Here is a 21,400-nt window from a genome sequence, read left to right on the forward strand (position 1 = left end):
GTAACAGACAGGTACAGACCTAACCCCATCACCTAGAGGTAACAGACAGGTACAGACTAAACCCCATCACCTAGAGGTAACAGACAGGTACAGACCTAACCCCATCACCTAGAGGTAACAGACAGGTACAGACCTAACCCCATCACCTAGAGGTAACAGACAGGTACAGACTAAACCCCATCACCTAGAGGTAACAGACAGGTACAGACCTAACCCCATCACCTAGAGGTAACAGACAGGTACAGACCAAACCCCATCACCTAGAGGTAACAGACAGGTACAGACCTAACCCCATCACCTAGAGGTAACAGACAGGTACAGACCTAACCCCATCACCTAGAGGTAACAGACAGGTACAGACCTAACCCCATCACCTAGAGGTAACAGACAGGTACAGACCTAACCCCATCACCTAGAGGTAACAGACAGGTACAGACCTAACCCCATCACCTAGAGGTAACAGACAGGTGCAGACCAAACCCCATCACCTAGAGGTAACAGACAGGTACAGACCTAACCCCATCACCTAGAGGTAACAGACAGGTACAGACCAAACCCCATCACCTAGAGGTAACAGACAGGTACAGACCAAACCCCATCACCTAGAGGTAACAGACAGGTACAGACCTAACCCCATCACCTAGAGGTAACAGACAGGTACAGACCTAACCCCATCACCTAGAGGTAACAGACAGGTACAGACCAAACCCCATCACCTAGAGGTAACAGACAGGTACAGACCTAACCCCATCACCTAGAGGTAACAGACAGGTACAGACCTAACCCCATCACCTAGAGGTAACAGACAGGTACAGACCTAACCCCATCACCTAGAGGTAACAGACAGGTACAGACCAAACCCCATCACCTAGAGGTAACAGACAGGTACAGACCTAACCCCATCACCTAGAGGTAACAGACAGGTACAGACCTAACCCCATCACCTAGAGGTAACAGACAGGTACAGACCAAACCCCATCACCTAGAGGTAACAGACAGGTACAGACCTAACCCCATCACCTAGAGGTAACAGACAGGTACAGACCTAACCCCATCACCTAGAGGTAACAGACAGGTACAGACCAAACCCCATCACCTAGATGTAACACAGGTACAGACCAAACCCCATCACCTAGAGGTAACAGACAGGTACAGACCTAACCCCATCACCTAGAGGTAACAGACAGGTACAGACCTAACCCCATCACCTAGAGGTAACAGACAGGTACAGACCAAACCCCATCACCTAGAGGTAACAGACAGGTACAGACCTAACCCCATCACCTAGAGGTAACAGACAGGTACAGACCAAACCCCATCACCTAGAGGTAACAGACAGGTACAGACCTAACCCCATCACCTAGAGGTAACAGACAGGTACAGACCAAACCCCATCACCTAGAGGTAACAGACAGGTACAGACCTAACCCCATCACCTAGAGGTAACAGACAGGTACAGACTAAACCCCATCACCTAGAGGTAACAGACAGGTACAGACCTAACCCCATCACCTAGAGGTAACAGACAGGTACAGACCAAACCCCATCACCTAGAGGTAACAGACAGGTACAGACCAAACCCCATCACCTAGAGGTAACAGACAGGTACAGACCTAACCCCATCACCTAGAGGTAACAGACAGGTACAGACCTAACCCCATCACCTATAGGTAACAGACAGGTACAGACCAAACCCCAGACAGGTACAGACCAAACCCCATCACCTAGAGGTAACAGACAGGTACAGACCTAACCCCATCACCTAGAGGTAACAGACAGGTACAGACCTAACCCCATCACCTAGAGGTAACAGACAGGTACAGACCTAACCCCATCACCTAGAGGTAACAGACAGGTACAGACCAAACCCCATCACCTAGAGGTAACAGACAGGTACAGACCTAACCCCATCACCTAGAGGTAACAGACAGGTACAGACCAAACCCCATCACCTAGAGGTAACAGACAGGTACAGACCAAACCCCATCACCTAGAGGTAACAGACAGGTACAGACCTAACCCCATCACCTAGAGGTAACAGACAGGTACAGACCTAACCCCATCACCTAGAGGTAACAGACAGGTACAGACCAAACCCCATCACCTAGATGTAACACAGGTACAGACCAAACCCCATCACCTAGAGGTAACAGACAGGTACAGACCTAACCCCATCACCTAGAGGTAACAGACAGGTACAGACCTAACCCCATCACCTAGAGGTAACAGACAGGTACAGACCAAACCCCATCACCTAGAGGTAACAGACAGGTACAGACCTAACCCCATCACCTAGAGGTAACAGACAGGTACAGACCTAACCCCATCACCTAGAGGTAACAGACAGGTACAGACCTAACCCCATCACCTATAGGTAACAGACAGGTACAGACCAAACCCCAGACAGGTACAGACCAAACCCCATCACCTAGAGGTAACAGACAGGTACAGACCAAACCCCATCACCTAGAGGTAACAGACAGGTACAGACCTAACCCCATCACCTAGAGGTAACAGACAGGTACAGACCTAACCCCATCACCTAGAGGTAACAGACAGGTACAGACCAAACCCCATCACCTAGAGGTAACAGACAGGTACAGACCTAACCCCATCACCTAGAGGTAACAGACAGGTACAGACCAAACCCCATCACCTAGAGGTAACAGACAGGTACAGACCAAACCCCATCACCTAGAGGTAACAGACAGGTACAGACCAAACCCCATCACCTAGAGGTAACAGACAGGTACAGACCTAACCCCATCACCTAGAGGTAACAGACAGGTACAGACCTAACCCCATCACCTAGAGGTAACAGACAGGTACAGACCTAACCCCATCACCTAGAGGTAACAGACAGGTACAGACTAAACCCCATCACCTAGAGGTAACAGACAGGTACAGACCTAACCCCATCACCTAGAGGTAACAGACAGGTACAGACCAAACCCCATCACCTAGAGGTAACAGACAGGTACAGACCAAACCCCATCACCTAGAGGTAACAGACAGGTACAGACCTAACCCCATCACCTAGAGGTAACAGACAGGTACAGACCTAACCCCATCACCTAGAGGTAACAGACAGGTACAGACCAAACCCCATCACCTAGAGGTAACAGACAGGTACAGACCTAACCCCATCACCTAGAGGTAACAGACAGGTACAGACCAAACCCCATCACCTAGAGGTAACAGACAGGTACAGACCAAACCCCATCACCTAGAGGTAACAGACAGGTACAGACCAAACCCCATCACCTAGAGGTAACAGACAGGTACAGACCAAACCCCATCACCTAGAGGTAACAGACAGGTACAGACCAAACCCCATCACCTAGAGGTAACAGACAGGTACCTAAGCCCATGGTCTAAAGTAGTGCACTATATAGGGAACAAGAGGCCGTGCTGGCCAGAGCCTATATAGGGAACAGGGAGCCATTTGGGATGCGGGCCAGCATGCCAGTCAGACGGTAGCCTATATATAGGGAATAGGGAGCCATTTGGGACGCGGCCCAGCCTGCCAGCAAGACGGTAGCCTATATATAGGGAATAGGGAGCCATTTGGGACGCGGCCCAGCCTGCCAGCCAGACGGTAACCTACCTTTAGCAGCATGTGTTTCTCGTTGGGGGTCAGGAACATCCTGTTTTCATAGTAATCAACACACAGGTTGACTATGTCAGCCAGCAGCTCATCATGGCCATTAATCACCTCCAGCTGCTGCTGCAGAGACTGGAGACAGAGAGAGATGTTTAACTGACTAGTGTTGTTTTAGAGAGGAACGGACCAACAGCTGTAACCTGCCGCTGCAGAGACTGGAGACAGAGAGAGATGTTTAACTGACTAGTGTTGTTTTAGAGAGGAACGGACCAACAGCTGTAACCTGCCGCTGCAGAGACTGGAGACAGAGAGAGATGTTTAACTGACTAGTGTTGTTTTAGAGAGGAACGGACCAACAGCTGTAACCTGCCGCTGCAGAGACTGGAGACAGAGAGAGATGTTTAACTGACTAGTGTTGTTTTAGAGAGGAACGACCAACAGCTGTAACCTGGCCAGGTGTGTTTTACCTGAGTGATCTTGTTGTGGTTGGCCAGGTAGGTTTTACCTGAGTGATCTTGTTGTGGTTGGCCAGGTGTGTTTTACCTGAGTGATCTTGTTGTGGTTGGCCAGGTGTGTTTTACCTGAGTGATCTTGTTGTGGTTGGCCAGGTAGGTTTTACCTGAGTGATCTTGTTGTGGTTGGCCAGGTAGGTTTTACCTGAGTGATCTTGTTGTGGTTGGCCAGGTAGGTTTTACCTGAGTGATCTTGTTGTGGTTGGCCAGGTAGGTTTTACCTGAGTGATCTTGTTGTGGTTGGCCAGGTAGGTTTTACCTGAGTGATCTTGTTGTGGTTGGCCAGGTGTGTTTTACCTGAGTGATCTTGTTGTGGTTGGCCAGGTGTGTTTTACCTGAGTGATCTTGTTGTGGTTGGCCAGGTAGGTTTTACCTGAGTGATCTTGTTGTGGTTGGCCAGGTGTGTTTTACCTGAGTGATCTTGTTGTGGTTGGCCAGGTAGGTTTTACCTGAGTGATCTTGTTGTGGTTGGCCAGGTAGGTTTTACCTGAGTGATCTTGTTGTGGTTGGCCAGGTAGGTTTTACCTGAGTGATCCTGTTGTGGTTGGCCAGGTAGGTTTTACCTGAGTGATCTTGTTGTGGTTGGCCAGGTAGGTTTTACCTGAGTGATCTTGTTGTGGTTGGCCAGGTGTGTTTTACCTGAGTGATCTTGTTGTGGTTGGCCAGGTAGGTTTTACCTGAGTGATCTTGTTGTGGTTGGCCAGGTAGGTTTTACCTGAGTGATCTTGTTGTGGTTGGCCAGGTAGGTTTTACCTGAGTGATCTTGTTGTGGTTGGCCAGGTGTGTTTTACCTGAGTGATCTTGTTGTGGTTGGCCAGGTAGGTTTTACCTGAGTGATCTTGTTGTGGTTGGCCAGGTAGGTTTTACCTGAGTGATCTTGTTGTGGTTGGCCAGGTAGGTTTTACCTGAGTGATCTTGTTGTGGTTGGCCAGGTGTGTTTTACCTGAGTGATCTTGTTGTGGTTGGCCAGGTAGGTTTTACCTGAGTGATCTTGTTGTGGTTGGCCAGGTAGGTTTTACCTGAGTGATCTTGTTGTGGTTGGCCAGGTAGGTTTTACCTGAGTGATCTTGTTGTGGTTGGCCAGGTAGGTTTTACCTGAGTGATCTTGTTGTGGTTGGCCAGGTGTGTTTTACCTGAGTGATCTTGTTGTGGTTGGCCAGGTGTGTTTTACCTGAGTGATCTTGTTGTGGTTGGCCAAAAACATGGAGAGGTTCTGAGACTCCTGGATGGACGAGGGTTCTGACATCTTCCTGAGGAACTGGGCAGCTCTACAGGGGGGAGAAAATAGGGAGGGGGGAGAGAGGGAGATACGGGGAGAGAGAGAGAGACAGAGAGGGAGAACAGTACATGAGAGATCAAGGAAGGTTTGTTCAATACCAACAGACTGTCAATAGAAAGAGATTCCCATCACAACTTAACATGCTGTTACACTGCCACTTAGCAGACAACGGTCTCTTCCTTTATAACGGTCTCAAACTACAGCAACATCACCGCTGATCTACCTGCAGGGGACATGAGACGGCAGGAGGACACTCCTGGTCATATACTCACACACGGAGAAGCTTTGAGCTGGGATAGCAGGGAGGGGGCGCCCGGGGAGGGGACGCCCAGGGGAGGGGACGCCCAGGGGAGAGGGCGCCCAGGGAGAGGACGCCCAGGGAGAGGGCGCCCAGGGAGGGGACGCCCAGGGAGGGGACGCCCAGGGGAGAGGACGCCCAGGGAGAGGGCGCCCAGGGAGAGGGCGCCCAGGGAGGGGACGCCCAGGGGAGAGGACGCCCAGGGGAGAGGACGCCCAGGGAGAGGACGCCCAGGGAGAGGACGCCCAGGGAGAGGACGCCCAGGGAGAGGGCGCCCAGGGAGGGGACGCCCAGGGAGAGGGCGCCCAGGGGAGAGGACGCCCAGGGAGAGGACGCCCAGGGAGAGGACGCCCAGGGAGAGGACGCCCAGGGAGAGGACGCCCAGGGACGGGACGCCCAGGGAGAGGGCGCCCAGGGGAGAGGACGCCCAGGGAGAGGACGCCCAGGGAGAGGGCGCCCAGGGAGGGGACGCCCACTATTCCTTTTATAGTGCACTACTGTTGACCAGAGATCTACGGGCCCAGTTCCACTACTGTTGACCAGAGACCTACGGGCCCAGTTCCACTACTGTTGACCAGAGACCTACGGGCCCAGTTCCACTACTGTTGACCAGAGACCTACGGGCCCAGTTCCACTACTGTTGACCAGAGATCTACGGGCCCAGTTCCACTACTGTTGACCAGAGACCTACGGGCCCAGTTCCACTACTGTTGACCAGAGACCTACGGGCCCAGTTCCACTACTGTTGACCAGAGACCTACGGGCCCAGTTCCACTACTGTTGACCAGAGACCTACGGGCCCAGTTCCACTACTGTTGACCAGAGACCTACGGGCCCAGTTCCACTACTGTTGACCAGAGACCTACGGGCCCAGTTCCACTACTGTTGACCAGAGACCTACGGGCCCAGTTCCACTACTGTTGACCAGAGACCTACGGGCCCAGTTCCACTACTGTTGACCAGAGACCTACGGGCCCAGTTCCACTACTGTTGACCAGAGACCTACGGGCCCAGTTCCACTACTGTTGACCAGAGACCTACGGGCCCAGTTCCACTACTGTTGACCAGAGACCTACGGGCCCAGTTCCACTACTGTTGACCAGAGACCTACGGGCCCAGTTCCACTACTGTTGACCAGAGACCTACGGGCCCAGTTCCACTACTGTTGACCAGAGACCTACGGGCCCAGTTCCACTACTGTTGACCAGAGACCTACGGGCCCAGTTCCACTACTGTTGACCAGAGACCTACGGGCCCAGTTCCACTACTGTTGACCAGAGACCTACGGGCCCAGTTCCACTACTGTTGACCAGAGACCTACGGGCCCAGTTCCACTACTGTTGACCAGAGACCTACGGGCCCAGTTCCACTACTGTTGACCAGAGACCTACGGGCCCAGTTCCACTACTGTTGACCAGAGACCTACGGGCCCAGTTCCACTACTGTTGACCAGAGACCTATGGGCCCAGTTCCACTACTGTTGACCAGAGACCTACGGGCCCAGTTCCATTACTGTTGACCAGAGACCTATGGGCCCTGTTTCATTACAGTGCACTACAAAAGGGAATAGGGTCCCATTTTGGACCTTTCTATGTCTGTACCGTTTGTAGGCAGAGTGGTCGTTCTTGACGCTACACTTCATGTTCTTGAGTTCGTCGAGCACAGCGAACATGTTGATGAACTTCCCCAAGGTGAGGAGGTAGGCCTCAGAGACAAAGTCCTTCCTCCTTTCAACGTGGCAGAGACGACGCACCTCCCCACAGAACCGGTCTATAGCCAATCGCTGACCAGGAGAGAGAGAGAGGGAGGGGTCAACATGGATAGAAGGTTTTACAGTTACATGATAGACCACATCTTTATATGGATTTAATTTGAACAAAATTATTTTAATTAATGTGTTACAATATTACACAGAACATATGAGAATATTATCTACACAGAGTGAGAGCGAGAGACAGAGAGCGAGAGACAGAGAGACCTCTGACTGGTTGGTGTTACCTGGAAGTACATAAAGTTCATGAGCTTGGTGACCTCAGGCTCCAGCACCTCCACTGTCTTCTCATAGATCTCCACTCTGTTGGGCTGTTCATTACACTTCACCTGATAGAGGAAAGAAGACACGGGGAATCATGAGCAATACACTCATTACACTTCACCTGATAGAGGGAGGAAGACACAGGGAATCATGAGCAATACACTCATTACACTTCACCTGATAGAGGAAGGAAGACACAGGGAATCATGAGCAATACACTCATTACACTTCACCTGATAGAGGAAGGAAGACACGGGGAATCATGAACAATACACTCATTACACTTCACCTGATAGAGGGGGAGATGCCCGGGAATATATTTACATAGAGGTCTAGTGCACAACAGGTTGCAACTAGGATCCCACAGTATAGATGGTTTTGTAACGTGAGTTATACGGAGGTTACCTGTGGGATCGCGCGAGAGCAGCTCCTCCACGTATACAGCATCACAGCATACTCCTGGCCCTCTTCCAGCATCTCATTCTGAAGGAAGACAGTTAAAAGGCTCTCAAACACAATACAGCTACTAGCCTCTCCGTCTGAGGTTCCTGGGGTAAAATACAGCTACTAGCCTCTCTGTCTGAGGTTCCTGGGGTACAATACAGCTACTAGCCTCTCTCTCTGAGGTTCCTGGGGTACAATACAGCTACTAGCCTCTCTGTCTGAGGTTCCTGGGGTACAATACAGCTACTAGCCTCTCTGAGGTTCCTGGGGTACAATACAGCTACTAGCCTCTCTCTCTCTCAGAGGTTCCTGGGGTACAATACAGCTACTAGCCTCTCTCTCTCTCAGAGGTTCCTGGGGTACAATACAGCTACTAGCCTCTCTCTCTCTCAGAGGTTCCTGGGGTACAATACAGCTACTAGCCTCTCTCTCTCTCAGAGGTTCCTGGGGTACAATACAGCTACTTGCCTCTCTGTCTGAGGTTCCTGGGGTACAATACAGCTACTAGCCTCTCTCTCTCTCAGAGGTTCCTGGGGTACAATACAGCTACTAGCCTCTCTCTCTCTCAGAGGTTCCTGGGGTACAATACAGCTACTAGCCTCTCTCAGAGGTTCCTGGGGTACAATACAGCTACTAGCCTCTCTCTCTCTCAGAGGTTCCTGGGGTACAATACAGCTACTAGCCTCTCTCTCTCTCAGAGGTTCCTGGGGTACAATACAGCTACTAGCCTCTCTCTCTCTCAGAGGTTCCTGGGTTACAATACAGCTACTAGCCTCTCTCTCTCTCAGAGGTTCCTGGGGTACAATACAGCTACTAGCCTCTCTCTCTCTCTCAGAGGTTCCTGGGGTACAATACAGCTACTAGCCTCTCTCTCTCTCAGAGGTTCCTGGGGTACAATACAGCTACTAGCCTCTCTGTCTGAGGTTCCTGGGGTACAATACAGCTACTAGCCTCTCTCTCTCTCTCTCAGAGGTTCCTGGGGTACAATACAGCTACTTGCATCTCTGTCTGAGGTTCCTGGGGTACAATACAGCTACTAGCCTCTCTCTCTCTCAGAGGTTCCTGGGGTACAATACAGCTACTAGCCTCTCTCTCTCTCAGAGGTTCCTGGGGTACAATACAGCTACTAGCCTCTCTCTCTCTCAGAGGTTCCTGGGGTACAATACAGCTACTAGCCTCTCTCTCTCTCAGAGGTTCCTGGGGTACAATACAGCTACTAGCCTCTCTCTCTCTCAGAGGTTCCTGGGGTACAATACAGCTACTAGCCTCTCTCTCTCTCAGAGGTTCCTGGGGTACAATACAGCTACTAGCCTCTCTCTCTCTCAGAGGTTCCTGGGGTACAATACAGCTACTTGCCTCTCTGTCTGAGGTTCCTGGGGTACAATACAGCTACTAGCCTCTCTCTCTCTCAGAGGTTCCTGGGGTACAATACAGCTACTAGCCTCTCTCTCTCTCAGAGGTTCCTGGGGTACAATACAGCTACTAGCCTCTCTCTCTCTCAGAGGTTCCTGGGGTACAATACAGCTACTAGCCTCTCTCTCTCTCAGAGGTTCCTGGGGTACAATACAGCTACTAGCCTCTCTCTCTCTCAGAGGTTCCTGGGGTACAATACAGCTACTAGCCTCTCTCTCTCTCTCAGAGGTTCCTGGGGTACAATACAGCTACTAGCCTCTCTCTCTCTCAGAGGTTCCTGGGGTACAATACAGCTACTAGCCTCTCTCTCTCTCTCAGAGGTTCCTGGGGTACAATACAGCTACTAGCCTCTCTCTCTCTCAGAGGTTCCTGGGGTACAATACAGCTACTAGCCTCTCTCTCTCTCAGAGGTTCCTGGGGTACAATACAGCTACTAGCCTCTCTCTCTCTCAGAGGTTCCTGGGGTACAATACAGCTACTTGCCTCTCTCAGAGGTTCCTGGGGTACAATACAGCTACTTGCCTCTCTCTCTCTGAGGTTCCTGGGGTTCAATACAGCTACTAGCCTCTCTCTCTCTCAGAGGTTCCTGGGGTACAATACAGCTACTTGCCTCTCTCTCTCTCAGAGGTTCCTGGGGTACAATACAGCTACTTGCCTCTCTCTCTCTCTCTCAGAGGTTCCTGGGGTTCAATACAGCTACTTGCCTCTCTCTCTCTCTCAGAGGTTCCTGGGGTTCAATACAGCTACTTGCCTCTCTCTCTCTCTCTCTCTCTCTCTCTCTCTCAGAGGTTCCTGGGGTACAATACAGCTACTTGCCTCTCATCTCACACCCCTTCTAATGCGACTCCCCCGATGCTTCTCCCTATTTGTCCCCTGCCCCGCTACAAAGTTTCTCCCTGCAGGCGGTCACCGAGTCCGAGGTGCTAAAGGAGCTCCTTAAACTTGACCCCAAAAAAACATCTGGGTCAGATTGTTTAGACCCTTTCTTCTTTAAGGTTAGTGCCCCTGTCATCGCCAAGCCGATCTCTGTCCTTTTTAACCTGTCTCTCCTTTCTGGGGAGGTTCCCATTGCTTGGAAGGCAGCCACGGTTCGTCCTTTATTTAAAGGGGGAGATCAAGCTGATCCTAACTGTTATAGGCCTATTTCTATTTTGCTCTGTTTATCAAAAGTGTTGGATAATCAACTGACTGGCTTTATTGATGTCTATAGTATTCTCTCTGGTATGGAATCTGGTTTCCGCTCAGGTTATGGATGCGTCACTGCAACCTTAAAGGTCCTAAACGATGTCACCATTGCCCTTTGATTCTAAGCAATGTTGTGCTGCTAAGAGTGCAGTGTATAAAGTCAGACCATCTGCTATCTCAGCCACTGCCTGTCACCAACGGAGTACCCCAAGGCTCGATCCAAGGCCCCAATCTCTTCTCAATTTACATCAACAACATAGCTCAGGCAGTAGGAAGCTCTCTCATCCATTTATATGCAGATGATAGTCTTATACTCAGCTGGCCCCTCCCCGGATTTTGTGTTAAATTCTCTACAAAGATTTCTTAGTGTCCAACAAGCTTTCTCTACTCTTAACCTTGTTCTGAACACCTCCAAAACAAAGGTCATGTGGTTTTGTAAGAAGAATGCCCCTCTCCCCACAGGTGTGATTACTACAAGTACTTGGGAGTATGGCTGGACTGTACAGTGTCCTTCTCTCAGCACATACCAAAGCTGAAGGCTAAAGTTAAATCTAGACTTGGTTTCCTCTATCACAATCGTTCCTCTTTCACCCCAGCTGCCAAACTAACCCTGATTCAGATGACCATCCTACCCGTGCTAGATTACAGAGACATCATTTATAGATCGGCAGGTAAGGGTGCTCTTGAGCGGCTAGATGTTCTTCACCATTCAGCCATCAGATTTGCCACCAATGCTCCTTATAGGACACATCACTGCACTCTATACTCCTCTGTAAACTGGTCATCTCTGTATACCCGTCACAAGACCCACTGGTTGATGCTTATTTATAAAACCCTCTTAGGCCTCACTTCCCCCTTATCTGAGATATCTACTGCAGCCTTCATCCTCCCCATACAACACCCGTTCACTCCCCCCTATCTGAGATATCTACTGCAGCCCTCATCCTCCACATACAACACCCGTTCACTCCCCCCTATCTGAGATATCTACTGCAGCCCTCATCCTCCACATACAACACCCGTTCTGCCAGTCACATTCTGTTAAAGGTCCCCAAAGCACACACATCCCTGGGTCGCTCCTCTTTTCAGTTCGCTGCAGCTAGCGACTGGAACGAGCTGCAACAAACACTCAAACTGGACAGTTTTATCTCCATCTCTTCATTCAAAGACTCAGTCATGGACACTCTTACTGACAGTTGTGGCTGATTTGCGTGATGTATTATTGTCTCTACCTTCTTGTCCTTTGTGTTGTTGACTATGCCCAATAATGTTTGTACCCTGTTTTGTGCTGCTACCATGTTGTTGTCATGTTGTGTTGCTACCATGCTGTGTTGTCCTGTGTTGCTGCCATGTTATGTTGTTGTCTTAGGTCTCTCTTCATGTAGTGTCGTCTCTCTTGTCGTGGTGTGTGTTTTGTCCTATATTTTCTATTTATTTATTTTAATCCCAGGCCCCCGTCCCCGCAGGAGGTCTTTTGCCTTTTCATAGGCCGTCATTGTAAATAACAATGTTCTTAACTGACTTGCCTAGTTAAATAAACGTTAAATAAAATAAAAAATAAAAATCCTTAAGTACAAATACTAATTCAGTACAAAGCACCACCTCTCCCCTAAAAAAGCTTTGAAGCACATTTGTCACAGTGCAGTAGGGAGACCTTGGCATGGTGGTTGGCCTTGGTCCTCCTTTTCTGCTCCAGGGACAATACTAAATGCTTCGAGGGGAACAGCCAATTTCACCGATATAAAACCTTATTCACTGTTAGAGCCGGTTAGACATTAGATAAAACATACAGAGCACCATGTATATTAGATGAAATATGGTGTACTTCCCTTATGATAGTAATACTTAACACTAATAACAATTTCTTGTTAATAAACTATAGTTTTGGCAAGTCGGTTAGGACATCTATTTTGTGCATGACACGTAATTTTTCCAACAATTGTTCACAGACAGATTATTTCAGTTATAATTCACTGTATCACAATTTCAGTGGGTCAGAAGTTTACATACACTAAGTTGAACTTGCCTTTAAACAGCTTGGAAAATTGCAGAAAATGTCGTCATGGCTTTAGAAGCTTCTGATAGGCTAATTGACACCATTTGAGTCAATTAGAGGTGTACCTGTGGATGTATTTCAAGGCCTACTTTCAAACTCAGTGCCTCTTTGCTTGACATCATGGGAAAAATCAAAAGAAATCAGCCAAGACCTCAGAAAAAAATAGTACGCAAGTATAAACACCATGGGACCACTTATCCGTCATACCGCTCAGGAAGGAGACCCGTTCGGTCCCCTAGAGATTAACGTACTTTGGTGCGTAAAGTGCAAATCAATCCCAGAATAGCAGCAAAGGACCTTGTGAAGATGGAGGAAACGGGTACAAAAGTATCTATATCCACAGTAAAACGAGTCCTATATCGACGTAACCTGAAAGGCCGCTCAGCAAGGAAGAAGCCACTGCTCCAAAACCGCCATAAAAAAGCCAGACTACGGTTTGCAACTGCACATGGGGGAAAAGATCGTACTTTTTGGAGAAATGTCCTCTGGTCTGATGAAACAAAAATAGAACTGTTTGGCCATAATGACCATCGTTATGTTTGGAGGAAAAAGTGGGAGGCTTGCAAGCTGAAGAACACCATCCCAACCGTGAAGCACGGGGGTGGCAGCATCATGTTGTGGGGGTGCTTTGCTGCAGGAGGGACTGGTGCACTTCACAAAATAGATGGCATCATGAGGTTGGAAAATTACGTGGATATATTGAAGCAACATCTCAAGACATCAGTCAGGAAGTTAAAGCTTGGTCGCAAATGGTTCTTCCAAATGGACAATGACCCCAAGCATACTTCCAAAGTTGTGGGAAAATGGCTTAAGGACAACAAAGTCAAGGTATTGGAGGGGCCATCACAAAGCCCTGACCTCAATCCTATAGAACATTTGTTGGCAGAACTGAAAAAGCGTGTGCGAGCAAGGAGGCCTACAAACCTGACTCAGTTACACCAGCTCTGTCAGGAGGAATGGGCCAAAATTCACCCAATTTATTGTGGGAAGCTTGTGGAAGGCTACCCGAAACGTTTGACCCAAGTTAAACAATTTAAAGGCAATGCTACCAAATACTAATTGAGTGTATGTAAACTTCTGACCCACTGGGAATGTGATTAAAGAAATAAAAGCTGAAATAAATCATTCTCTCTACTATTATTCTGACATTTCACATTCTTAAAATAAAGTGGTGATCCTAACTGACCTAAAACAGGGATTTTTTACTAGGATTAAATGTCAGGAATTGTGAAAAACTGAGGTTAATTGTATTTGGCTAAGGTGTATGTAATCTTCTGACTTCAACTGTATATGGCTCCCCCTCTTGCCCATTCATTGTACTATGGCAAGTGTGGAAGTTGAAGGATAAAAGACAGGAAGTTGGGCCTTCGGTGGGGTAAGTGCTTGCAGTATAGTCTTTTGACCATACACAGAGGAGATCAGATTATGTATTTTTCTGTCCAGTTATCTATGCTTTAAGTTGATAGGATAATTATTTGTTTGATTAAAAAGGAAAATAGTTTTTTGTTGCACTGTGGCGAGTGTGAAAGGTAAATGGAGGAAGTTGGGTCTTCTGTAGGAGGAGTCCTAGCTAGACGCAGGAGCTGTAAAATCTTGACCATATCATGCCTTTTCATTTCAAATAGTCTGGGCTTTTAGTTCATCAGAGAATACATTTTGTTAGATCTAAAAGGAAAATAAATCCTATTTTTGTTGCACCATATCCCTGGATCTCTGTGACTGCTGCACCATATCCCTGGATCTCTGTGACTGCTGCACCATATCCCTGGATCTCTGTGACTGCTGCACCATATCCCTGGATCTCTGTGAATGCTGCACCATATCCCTGGATCTCTGTGAATGCTGCACCATATCCCTGGATATGTTCACATGGTAAGGAACAACCCTGATACAGGCTGGGGTAGTGGCTTTGTTCACATGTTAAGGAAGTCACCACATTCACCCATATTAACCTCTATTCACTCCCTATAAACCCGTAGTCACCCTTATAAACCCCTAGTCACCCTTATAAACCCCTAGTCACCCTTATAAACCCCTAGTCACCCTTATAAACCCCTAGTCACCCTTATAAACCCCTAGTCACCCTTATAAACCCCTAGTCACCCTTATAAACCCCTAGTCACCCTTATAAACCCCTAGTCACCCTTATAAACCCCTAGTCACCCTTATAAACCCCTAGTCACCCTTATAAACCCCTAGTCACCCTGTATAAACCCCTAGTCACCCTGTATAAACCCCTAGCTCTGGCAGACTGTATTTCACTGCTCTGGCAGACTGTATTTCACTGCTCTGGCAGACTGTATTTCACTGCTCTGGCAGACTGTATTTCCCACTGCTCTGGCAGACTGTATTTCCACTGCTCTGGCAGACTGTATTTCACTGCTCTGGCAGACTGTATTTCACTGCTCTGGCAGACTGTATTTCACTGCTCTGGCAGACTGTATTTCACTGCTCTGGCAGACTGTATTTCACTGCTCTGGCAGACTGTATTTCACTGCTCTGGCAGACTGTATTTCACTGCTCTGGCAGACTGTATTTCCCTGCTCTGGCAGACTGTATTTCCCTGCTCTGGCAGACTGTATTCCAGACTGTATATCTCTACTCTGGCAGACTGTATTTCCCATGCTCTGGCAGACTGTATTTCCCTGCTCTGGCAGACTGTATTTCCCTGCTCTGGCAGACTGTATTCCAGACTGTATTTCTCATCTCTGGCAGACTGTATTTCCCTGCTCTGGCAGACTGTATTCCAGACTGTATTTCTCTGCTCTGGCAGACTGTATTTCCCAGCTCTGGCAGACATCATGATTTCACGATGTCCAAAGGCCATGCTGATGCACTATACTGTGCTTTTATCGTTTTTACTACTAGAGCTCAGGGGACCACCATTTTCTAGGTAGTCAACAGGCTACATTTTAGTCATTTTAGCAGACGCTCTTATCCAGAGCGACTTACTGTAGTGAATGCATACATTTCATTTATTTTATTTTTTGGTAATGGCCCCCCGTGGGAATCGAACCCACAAACCTGGCGTTGCACACATCATGCTCTACCAACTGAGCCACAGGGAAGACTACACATTGCAAATGTAAACTGGTACTCACCATGTTAGAGTGGACGGTGGCCTGCTCGATGTATCTGGCAATCCCCGTCACAAAGGCATTACGGTCCTCAAAGTTGGTGTTGAAGTTGGGCTTTGGGGAGAGACAGAGAGAGACAGATAGAGACAGAGACAGAGAGAGACAGAGAGAGAGACAGAGACAGAGACAGAGACAGACATTATAATCAAATGAAATCTACATTCAGGTGTTTACCTGCTGAGCTTGACAGGAGATCTGAGAACAGTTCTTACCTGGTACATGAGGGAGGAGGACAGGGGCTCGATGCAGGGCTGCTGGTCTGGGAACAGTTCTTACCTGGTACATGAGGGAGGAGGGTAGGGGCTCGATGCAGGGCTGCTGGTCTGGGAACAGTTCTTACCTGGTACATGAGGGAGGAGGGTAGGGGCTCGATGCAGGGCTGCTGGTCTGGGAACAGTTCTTACCTGGTACATGAGGGAGGAGGGTAGGGGCTCGATGCAGGGCTGCTGGTCTGGGAACAGTTCTTACCTGGTACATGAGGGAGGAGGGTAGGGGCTCGATGCAGGGCTGCTGGTCTGGGAACAGTTCTTACCTGGTACATGAGGGAGGAGGGCAGGGGCTCGATGCAGGGCTGCTGGTCTGGGAACAGTTCTTACCTGGTACATGAGGGAGGAGGACAGGGCTGCTGGTCTGGGAACAGTTCTTACCTGGTACATGAGGGAGGAGGGTAGGGGTTCGATGCAGGGCTGCTGGTCTGGGAGAGGCAACTCCTCCAGAAGGTCCACATTGGACAGAGCATCCTCCAGCGTTACCGTGGACGCCATGATGCTGCTGGAACGACACACAGGTATAGGTCAGGATTCCTATTTGACTCAGCCATGCCTCCTTGCCCATTCAGCCATCAGATTTGCCACCAATGCTCCTTATAGGACACATCACTGCACTCTATACTCCTCTGTGAACTGGTCATCTCTGTATACCCGTCGCAAGACCCACTGGTTGATGTGTATTTATAAAAACCCTCTTAGGCCTCACTTCCCCCTATCTGAGATATCTACTGCAGCCCTCATCCTCCCCATACAACACCCGTTCACTCCCCCCTATCTGAGATATCTACTGCAGCCCTCATCCTCCACATACAACACCCGTTCTGCCAGTCACATTCTGTTAAAGGTCCCCAAAGCACACACATCCCTGGGTCGCTCCTCTTTTCAGTTCGCTGCAGCTAGCGACTGGAACGAGCTGCAACAAACACTCAAACTGGACAGTTTTATCTCCATCTCTTCATTCAAAGACTCAGTCATGGACACTCTTACTGACAGTTGTGGCTGATTTGCGTGATGTATTGTTGTCTCTCTACCTTCTTGTCCTTTGTGTTGTTGACTATGCCCAATAATGTTTGTACCCTGTTTTGTGCTGCTACCATGTTGTTGTCATGTTGTGTTGCTGCCATGCTGTGTTGTCCTGTGTTGCTGCCATGCTATGTTGTTGTCTTAGGTCTCTCTTTACGTAGAGTTGTGGTGTCTCTCTTGACGTGATGTGTGTTTTGTCCTATTTATACGTAATTTATTCATTTATTTTAATCCCAGGCCCCCGTCCCCGCAGGAGGCCTTTTGCCTTTTAGTAGGCCGTCGTTGTAAATAATAATGTGTTTTTAACTGACTTGCCGAGTTAAATAAAGGTGAAAGAGTATGTTAGAGACGGCCAGACGACTACACGGCCAACAGTACATGTTAGAGACGGCCAGACGGCCAGACGACCAACAGTATATGTTAGAGACGGCCAGACGACCAACAGTATATGTTAGAGACGGCCAGACGACCAACAGTATATGTTAGAGACGGCCAGACGACTACACGGCCAACAGTATATGTTAGAGACGGCCAGACGACTACACGGCCAACAGTACATGTTAGAGACGGCCAGACGACTACACGGCCAACAGTACATGTTAGAGACGGCCAGACGACTACACGGCCAACAGTACATGTTAGAGACGGCCAGACGACTACACGGCCAACAGTACATGTTAGAGACGGCCAGACGACTACACGGCCAACAGTACATGTTAGAGACGGCCAGACGACTACACGGCCAACAGTACATGTTAGAGACGGCCAGACGACTACACGGACAACAGTACATGTTAGAGACGGCCAGACGACTACACGGCCAACAGTACATGTTAGAGACGGCCAGACGACTACACGGCCAACAGTATATGTTAGAGACGGCCAGACGACTACACGGCCAACAGTACATGTTAGACGGCCAGACGACTACACGGCCAACAGTACATGTTAGAGACGGCCAGACGACTACACGGCCAACAGTACATGTTAGAGACGGCCAGACGACTACACGGCCAACAGTACATGTTAGAGACGGCCAGACGACTACACGGCCAACAGTATATGTTAGAGACGGCCAGACGACTACACGGCCAACAGTATGTTAGAGACGGCCAGACGACTACACGGCCAACAGTATGTTAGAGACGGCCAGACGACTACACGGCCAACAGTACATGTTAGAGACGGCCAGACGACTACACGGCCAACAGTACATGTTAGAGACGGCCAGACGACTACACGGCCAACAGTACATGTTAGAGACGGCCAGACGACTACACGGCCAACAGTACATGTTAGAGACGGCCAGACAACTACACGGCCAACAGTATATGTTAGAGACGGCCAGACGACTACACGGCCAACAGTACATGTTAGAGACGGCCAGACGACTACACGGCCAACAGTATATGTTAGAGACGGCCAGACGACTACACGGCCAACAGTATGTTAGAGACGGCCAGACGACTACACGGCCAACAGTATATGTTAGAGACGGCCAGACGACTACACGGCCAACAGTATGTTAGAGACGGCCAGACGACTACACGGCCAACAGTATATGTTAGAGACGGCCAGACGACTACACGGCCAACAGTATGTTAGAGACGGCCAGACGACTACACGGCCAACAGTATGTTAGAGATGGCTGTTGGAACATCGCTGCAGGGATTTGCTTCCATTCAGCCAGAAGAGCATTAGTGAGGTTGGTCACTGATGTTGTGCGATTTAGGCCTGGCTCGCAGTCGGTGTTCCAATTCATCCCAAAGGTGTTCGATGGGGTTGAGGTCAGGGCTCTGTGCAGGCCAATCAAGTTCTTCCACACCGATCTTGACAAACCATTTCTGTACGGACCTCGCTTTGCGCAAAGGGGATATTGTCATGCTGAAACAGGGAAACGGCCTTTCTCAAACGGTTGCCACAAAGTTGGAAGTACAGAACAGTGAACCTTTTTTGTGGGATACACATCAAGCAATTCTAGGTGTTGTGGCATATTTTTGGTTAAACTATCCCCAATTCAATGGAATTGCAACCCTCTGTATGCACAGTGAATTCTTCCATCACATGTACGGCTGATTCTCAAGATCTTCCACACTAATGAGATGCTATTGAGCCCACACTACTACACTGTCTGAGCCAAGGACTACATACTTCCTGGTAAGTTTTGATTACAATACTGGGTGGGGTGAATATATTTTATATGACATACATGATTTTTAGTTAACTAGTAAATAGTAGCCTACAGCAAAGTGTGTTTAAAATAATTTCTAACTTGTTAACAATTTCTACTTGTTAGTTTTTGCTACCATGTGGGGTTTAGCTTGCTTGTGCCTGTTAAACAACAACTCTATATAACAATGCAAGGTTCATTTAACAGTAAAACAACACTAAATGCGTCAAAACACATGAGCTGCGAGCGGCTGGGGTCAAAACACGTGAGCTGTGAGCGGCTGGGGTCGGTCAAAACACGTGAGCTGTGAGCGGCTGGGGTCGGTCAAAACACGTGCGCTGTGAGCGGCTGGGGTCGGTCAAAACACGTGCGCTGTGAGCGGCTGGGGTCGGTCAAAACACGTGCGCTGTGAGCGGCTGGGGTCGGTCAAAACACGTGCGCTGTGAGCGGCTGGGGTCGGTCAAAACACCTGCGCTGTGAGCGGCTGGGGTCAAAACACGCGAGCTGTGAGCGGCTGGGGTCAAAACACGTGCACTGTGAGTGGCTGGGGTCAAAACACGTGCGCTGTGAGTGGCTGGGGTCAAAACACGTGCGCTGTGAGAGGTTGAGATCTATTATAATGTTGTGGTCCACCAAGTAATGTTGCTTCTGTGTGACTGACATGTAGTTCGACTGGTAAAAAAATAGTCATTAATTCCCATGTAGTGATCTATCATGTCCGTATAGCAACACATCTCTTGATTACTTATCTGAGAAGGTACAACAAAAATCTATCTGGCTGAACCTGCTGTTCTGATTGGCTAGAGTGAAGCTGCATTTCTCTGTCCACATGTTTTCGTTCTGATCATTTAGATTGCTGCTGCCTGCTACTATGATAAATCAAAATGGCGAGGAACGTTTGTTATCAAGCTATCAATTGTGTATAATATCTAACAAGCGGGGCAAGAGTAGAGAAGAAGATATGAAACGCTAAATACACATTCTGACTGAGTAACAGCAAACTTGGCTGTCTGCTGCAATTTGATCACGAGACCGCCCCCCCAGAGCCCGCCCCCCCCCCAGAGCCCTAATCGGAAGCTGTTTTGCAGTGACTATTCAGCCAACATCTATCTATATAAAACACTTCCTTTTTTTTACAAGTCTTAAATTTACGGATCAGATTACGAGGATAGCCATGTCAGCAGGAAGTTACACATAACTGAATAATAAGACATCTGATTGGCTTAGAATAAAAACTGGTATGGATACAACAACCACAATTACTGGTTGAAAACACTCAATCCAAAAGATGGAAGTAGGCGTGATATGTACACGTCTTATAGTTGTGGAGCTCTTCAACACTGACTGACTGGCAGAGCTGGGAAATACAGTCTGCCAGAGCTGGGAAATACAGTCTGCCAGAGCTGGGAAATACAGTCTGCCAGAGCTGTGAAACACAGTCTGCCAGAGTAGGGAAACACAGTCTGCCAGAGCAGGGAAATACAGTCTGCCAGAGCAGGGAAATACAGTCTGCCAGAGTAGGGAAATACAGTCTGCCAGAGCAGGGAAATACAGTCTGCCAGAGCAGGGAAATACAGTCTGCCAGAGCAGGGAAATACAGTCTGCCAGAGCTGGGAAATACAGTCTGCCAGAGCTGGGAAATACAGTCTGCCAGAGCTGGGAAATACAGTCTGCCAGAGTAGAGAAATACAGTCTGCCAGAGCTGGGAAATACAGTCTGCCAGAGTAGAGAAATACAGTCTGCCAGAGCTAGAGAAATACAGTCTGCCAGAGCTGGGAAATACAGTCTGCCAGAGCAGGGAAATACAGTCTGCCAGAGCAGAGAAATACAGTCTGCCAGAGCTAGGGAAATACAGTCTGCCAGAGCAGGGAAATACAGTCTGCCAGAGCAGGGAAATACAGTCTGCCAGAGCAGGGAAATACAGTCTGCCAGAGCTGGGAAATACAGTCTGCCAGAGCTGGGAAATACAGTCTGC

At 48.8% G+C, this 21,400-nt stretch overlaps 1 protein-coding gene across 8 annotated transcripts in view; it reads right to left on the reverse strand.

Moving 5' to 3' along the window:
• LOC106590724 (cytoplasmic FMR1-interacting protein 1 homolog) overlaps positions 1–21,400 on the reverse strand; it is an 81,429-nt gene that overhangs the window by 51,872 nt on the left and 8,157 nt on the right. For 4 of the 8 annotated variants that reach the window (XM_082956663.1, XM_082956666.1, XM_082956664.1 and 1 more), the window contains exons 2-8: positions 16,611–16,734; positions 15,928–16,017; positions 8,134–8,211; positions 7,692–7,793; positions 7,295–7,476; positions 5,288–5,384; positions 3,608–3,736 (exon numbers count right to left, since the gene is read on the reverse strand). In XM_082956663.1, coding sequence (XP_082812789.1) covers positions 3,608–3,736; positions 5,288–5,384; positions 7,295–7,476; positions 7,692–7,793; positions 8,134–8,211; positions 15,928–16,017; positions 16,611–16,727 — 795 coding nt within the window. In that variant the 5' untranslated portion in view covers positions 16,728–16,734. The other 4 variants (XM_082956667.1, XM_082956668.1, XM_082956669.1 and 1 more) reach the window with 4 other exon arrangements.

Source organism: Salmo salar, chromosome 10, assembly GCF_965601325.2.
Source record: "Salmo salar chromosome 10, fSalSal1, whole genome shotgun sequence".
Lineage (NCBI taxonomy): Eukaryota > Metazoa > Chordata > Actinopteri > Salmoniformes > Salmonidae > Salmo > Salmo salar.